The 6,361-nt window shown below is 34.1% G+C and overlaps 1 protein-coding gene across 1 annotated transcript; it reads right to left on the bottom strand.

The window, feature by feature from the left end:
• Positions 1-472: 472 nt before the first annotated feature.
• On the bottom strand, positions 473-3,488 carry LOC117330231. Its single transcript, XM_033888452.1, has 3 exons — positions 3,417-3,488; positions 969-1,125; positions 473-718 (listed from the first exon to the last, which is right to left on the bottom strand). The coding sequence occupies exons 1-3, from the start codon at positions 3,462-3,464 to the stop codon at positions 525-527; spliced, it is 399 nt and encodes a 132-aa protein (XP_033744343.1). The 5' UTR covers positions 3,465-3,488; the 3' UTR covers positions 473-524.
• Positions 3,489-6,361: the final 2,873 nt, after the last annotated feature.

Here is a 6,361-nt window from a genome sequence, read left to right as displayed (position 1 = left end):
ATTTGCTAAAGTTGATCGGATAACAGGCAAAGGCTATATGAATTCAAACCATAGGTTGCTTAAATAGCTTATCATATAATACAGATAATTTATTGATGAATCAGTTTTGAAGTGATTATTATTTCACACCTGTCATCATACATATTCGGCCACCAGGTCAGTTATTTCCGGGCCAACAAGCGTGTTTAATATAAGTTAGTAAAACTTACCTCGCAATTGTTGTAAATAAACACCAGTGATCCGCACGTATTAAAAGATATTATATCACGCCGAAATAAAACATAATACAATGTAAATATGTGTCATACAGCTGTCAGAGCTCTTCAGTGATGCTAGTGAGATGAGTTTGAATCATCGGAACACATAGTTAAACAATGCTCCGTCAGATCTATGTTTAACGAAGTTCATAGAAATGCAGTACTTTGAGAGACCTGATATATAATTTAAATTGAAAAAAAAAGAAACAGTTTGGTTTCTGTGTAAGAATAAAGCATATTTTATCTTTGTAAAATGTATTGGTTATTTTAAACGGTCTTTGGAACACATCTATATGCTAACGGATTCCCTAGGAAAAAATCACGCTTTCTCGAAAAAAGAAATGGTTGATCTAGTTCAGGAAAGTGTTTGCACGTATGGTCTGGTGCGCAGCCGCAGTCGCCATTAACCGAAATCACATTGACACAGGATCCGTTCGTTGGTATGTAAGGTTTACAAGAAGCTGAAAAAGAAAAGTGAACGGATAGATGAGCTATAACTAATCTATGACATGTTATAAAGTACCTATTTTTTTTAATTTTATTTATTTATTCATTTCATTTTATTTCATTTTATTATTTTTATTTTTTTATTTTTTTTATAAAATTGTGAAAATGATTTAGAAAGTAAAGTGCGTTTGAGAGTTTCGGCAAATTCTACTTCATTTGTATTCAATCATAAATATGCACTTTTAACAGCATGCTAACACATACAGCTAACGATTAGTTGGAGTTCTGGAAGTGGAGCAATCTGTCGTCTGCTGACGGCCATGATCTTGGGAATCTTCGAGCAACACTGATCAGCATTGCAGTCACTGTTACTTTGACACTGGAACGGTGATACCGGCACGGGTGTTATAGCGGTTGTGACCTGGAATTGATATAAGGTTGGGGGTTTTATCATGTTACAGTTTTCTGTGTTTTACGTAGAGGTTTTTCGGCCTTATGCGATTTACGGAATGCTTTTCTATGTTATAAGCACAATTATCTAATGGAAGATTTAAATTATCAAATTAATATTTATCTGCAAATATACTTAACACGTATCTTTTTACACCATCATCCTCTCTCATTAATGTATACATACAGTGGAACTTCGTTAACTCGAAGTCGACGGGACCACGAAAAAACTTCGAGTTATCCGAGTGTTCGAATTAAGCGAGTTATCATTTTTGGTGAAAAGTTTGGTCAATATTTGTCAACATTATATCATCATTATAACTTCGCTCTGTCGCTCATCAGTATAGTGTGAAGACTGGTCAATACATGTAAATATATATGTAATGTTTCGTTATGTTACTTGTAATTTGGTGTAGTTTTGTCGATATACTGTCACAATAAAGTTTCTTTCACTTAGTCACTTCAAGAACGATCTGATGTCCAAGTCATGTTTGCAAAAGGTAAACGATAAAACGGAATTCGACAAAATAACAAGTTATTCATGTCAAATCAAATACCCGGTAACCGTTTGAGTTTAACACAGATTGCATGCAAAATGTAACAGAACCATTACCTTTTATTGAACATATAAAATACTGTTTGATCGGCCTACTTACTTTTTATTGATAACCACGCCATTTCCATGTGTATTAGCACCGGAAGTTAGGCTGCGCATGTGCGTATAAAATGTTACTGTAACTGAGCTGGCGTTTTATCCGATTTAATAGACAGCACTGACCGTTACAGTTGTACTCTGAACACCTTGGCAGTAATTACGTTATAGTTTCAGCAGTTTAAAGATTTAATAGGCGCCGGTGACTGTTTCATTTCTTCACCTGTAAAAACACCAGCCGGGTAGATCTACCGGTGTGTCAGAAATTAGTTCCGCTTGAGCGAGCGGGTAGATGAGTTGTTGACTATCGTGTGTACTAATATCGGCGACCGCCTTAGGAAATTACTTGATGTAAGTAAAGCAGTACTTTTTATCACCAAGACATGCTGTTATAAGATTCAACCGACAATTTCTTTTATGAATTTATGAAACACTTATAATAGCATGTAGGTTAGTAGTGCCGATATGTTCAGTATTACAAACGGAATTTAGCTCTTAAAAAATGTCGGCGTTTACCACCGATCGACGAAAATTATACTTCGAGTTATTCGATCATTTCAAATAGGATTTTTATTGTTGGGACCAAATTTTCACTTCGTATTATCCGAGTTCTTCGAGTTTTCCGAGTTCGAGTTTTCCGAGTTTTCTTTACTAAGATAAAGAGAGAATTCGGCCTGGACCGACGAGGTACTTAGAGTTAAGTGGGGTATTCGAGTTATCCGAGTTCGAGTTAACGAAGTTCCACTGTAATGTACTGTATTCACTCATAAACATTCACACTGATGCACATTCACACTGATTCACATTCACACTGATTCACATTCACTCTGATTCACATTCACACTGATTCACATTCACTCTGATTCACATTCACACTGATTCACATTCACACTGATTCACATTCACACTGATTCACATTCACTCTGATTCACAATCACAATGATTCACATCAACACTCTTTACTTTTTTTTGAAACGTTGTGGTATTTTGTGTTATTACTGAGCATTTACTGTGTTTTTACGTAGTTTCCTGCGTATGATATAGCGTTTTCACGTGACGGCATTCAATCATAAACTTCATACTGATTTACATTCACACTCTATTGCGAAGCATTTTCCTGTGTTTTACGTCACGGATTTCCGTGTATTGAACAGTGATTTGTGCTATACGTAGCGGTGTTCTGTTTTAAACGTAGCAGTTCTCTGTGTTTTATGTAGCGGTTTTGTACGAAAGTAACATCAGACATTGAAACACAACTAACGTCTTTTAATGCTCTGTGCTTTATATCGATCGAAGGGACATGTCTATAGAAAAGAGAAACCGAGAACAAGAAATATCTTATTTTCAACTTTCGAAGACTTCATTATATCCAGTAAAAAAGTGTTAAGCTACTCTGCTCGAACAATAAATTAATTACACTCTCCTTAATTATAAACCGCAAGGAATTCATTATTCTGAGTAATATGTTATACTTCATTAGTTATGAGGTGAGCTATCGCTCAGATACAACAATGCATTACAGTTTATCGAACAATTAAATACATATTGTTATATGAATATATACTTTGTGCTAATATTATCAAGAAATGTGTATTTTCCGCGATACTTACCGAAATAAAGGCCATACACACTCCAACAAGGGCAACGTTTAACGCCATGTCGCTACGCTTTAGTTTTGAATAACAAAGATAATTTCACCTAATCTACATTACTGTTATCAGTAAACCAGGTCGGTATATGTGGTGCCACAAAATATCTACGAAATCGTGTCTGCGAAAGTCCACGTACATTAACTTACTGCATTCTTATCAATTCTGACGCTCTGATATTTTAGCGATATAGTGAATTTAAACAGATTTTTTGCAACGATGCATTTACACACATACAACATATATTAGAGAAAAACTTAACAGGATATACAATTAGCACAATTAAAATTCAGCAAAATATGTTCATTATAAAAATCGTTTGGAAACTATTACTTTAAATAAATACGTTTAATTTTGGTTTTTGATCGTTTTTTAAAGGCACACGTTTTGAGTAGCTGTCTTTCTTTAATGTATACGTTGTGTAAATTAAACCGTAAATATAGCTCAAACATAAAGAGCATAAAGCATAAGCAAGAAAATATATGTGAAAAAAGATAAGGTTTCCCAGAGGGAAAGGGATGGGATTTTCTACTTGACGACATCCGCCTTCTAAATACAGGCTACATTCAGGTATTGTCTTGTCACGAAAAGAGGAAAGTGTTAGGAAGACGTAAACTTCGCAAGAATTTCTGTATGATACGATTTCAATAGATGTCACATAATTTTGCACTTTATTTGACTGACTGCTGGTGGGATGCCGGCACCTTCACAAATGTAATTTATTTGCATTGATCTCAATGCACCGACAGTTCAGAACAGATTTCCAGTATAGCATATGAACCCAACACGCATGGTAAGAACCGTAATTACATGGGCTAAGTCTAATGCTCAATCCATTTGACTTTTAAAATGTCAATAAAATTTTGTTGAAATTAGAAAATAAAAATTACGAATCTATCAATAAAAAAAAATAGAAAAATGCACGAGTCGTATAATAAGCAAACAGTTATGTAAATGAATATGTGAGAGTTTTTATCAAATCATTGAATGCGACATCTTCAGCGTTTTATCCTTTGCATCACTGACGAGTTCTAGAAGAATAAAAAGATATAGCAGGTTCAATATCGGGGAATATATAGATGATTTAAACGTAAAGTGTGACATATTCCATTTGATAACAACTCCTGATTCAGATGTTTTAAATTCAATCCATAGGTTGCCAATAGCTTATCACGTATACAGATAATGTATTGATTAATCAGTTTTGAAATGATTATTATTTAACACCTGTCATCATACATATTCTGTGAAGATTTTCACTACTTGTGCTCCCAGTTTAATAGTAACTTCGATATAAATACAACAGTTAAAAGGTGATAACTCATGCGTATATATAGCTAACAAAACATTTTCACATCAAACACAAAATACACATTCAGCTATAACATAGAGGATATCTAACAGTGTCTTCAGTAATACCAAATATATTTCACGAGTGGGGCTAATATTTTGATATTTTTCACGAGTGCGCAGCACGAGTGAAAAATATCAAACTATTAGCCACACGAGTGAAATATATTTGGTATTACTGAAGACACTGTTAGATATTCTGTTTATTACATTTTTTATCAACGAAAAACCTACCCCGTATGCTAACTAGGCCTACAGCGAAAGTTTGCATACGTTTGTAAACAAAAAAGTAGTTCCCCCTGTCCAGGTGCTGACATATATGTCGGGCTTTCTGATTGGTCAATTATTTTGGTATCTTCTAATCATTAATTTGATTGGTCAAATCAGCAAAAGTGATATTTTTCACTAGTGAAAATATCACTTTTATAGAATGAATAATTTTTGATATTTCACTGATAAAAATGTAATGAATTCTCATATTAGATTATATATGAACTACAAGCTAACTTGTTTTGAAATGATCTTAAGTAGTCATGACCTTAACTGTTTTATAATCTTTCATTTAATTATTTTCCTGAAATGTCACTATATAGCCATTACTGTGGTTCTATAGAGTCAAACGGTAGCTCTTCACAGCTGTCACATTTAAGTCCAAAATTATCCCATCACGTCTTATGTAAACAACATATGCCGTTTTTATCGTGCAATAAGACTAGACACGTAAAATACAAACTTTGACTTAAAGGTAGAGAGATTTGTTGATGGTGGAAAAATAAAAAAGAATAACACTTTTGTCAATGCATATAATAAATAGGTTCAATCAACTGACATCCAATATGGCGGAAATGAGATGCTTCATTTGTATTACAAATGTACATTTTGGTCAATTTCAGACGGGGAATTTTCATTTGCCTGTGATATTTTATAAAACACAATGTGTAAAATAAGCTTGAATAATCCATGCAAAGGAGTTGAACACATAAGAAAACGCTCAGGACATCAACAGAATTGATTTGAAGTCATTTGTCATATTTAAGTTAAAAGATGACAAATGACTTCAAATCTATTCTGTTGATGTCCTGAGCGTTTTCTCAGGTGTTCAAATGCTGGTCTTCAGGGAACTGAAAATATATCAATATATATATGATTGAACATATCAATTTTACACTGCAAACTAATAAAAGAGAAATTTTGTCGATTTGTCGATATTTGAAGCTCACATCATGCGGAGGCGGCTGTCATGTTAAAATACCAATTTAATTTCATTTACGTTCCATTAAACGTACCGTAACTATTCGGTAAAACAGATATGAACGCAGTAAAGAAGACGCGGTAGGTTGAGACGTACCACATGAAGGTCATAATAACATACCAACTCGGTGACGTATACGGATCGGACGTATGTCACGAGTTCAGAAAGGGTGACTTAATGATAAGAGCACAGACAAAGGCGGAAGTATCTGTTGATTAACAGAGACGTACTGCTAAAATGAATATCGGCCTTTAATAGTTAATGGGATAGAACTGAGATTACCTAGAGTACGGGCTGCGGGGAA

This window comes from Pecten maximus, chromosome 6 (genome assembly GCF_902652985.1).
Source record: "Pecten maximus chromosome 6, xPecMax1.1, whole genome shotgun sequence".
Classification (NCBI taxonomy): Eukaryota; Metazoa; Mollusca; class Bivalvia; order Pectinida; family Pectinidae; genus Pecten; species Pecten maximus.
This window is presented reverse-complemented; position numbering and strand designations above follow the sequence as displayed.

What these genes read in the sequence shown, in the direction of transcription:
- LOC117330231 (XM_033888452.1), bottom strand. Translation starts at nt 3,464, where the DNA reads ATGGCGTTAAACGTTGCCCTTGTTGGAGTGTGTATGGCCTTTATTTCG. An exon ending in TGTGTATGGCCTTTATTTCG is followed by an intron (nt 1,126 to 3,416) that starts GTAAGTATCGCG and finishes TATCAATTCCAG; the next exon opens with GTCACAACCGCTATAACACC. An exon ending in ACTCCAACTAATCGTTAGCT is followed by an intron (nt 719 to 968) that starts GTATGTGTTAGC and finishes TTTCTTTTTCAG; the next exon opens with CTTCTTGTAAACCTTACATA.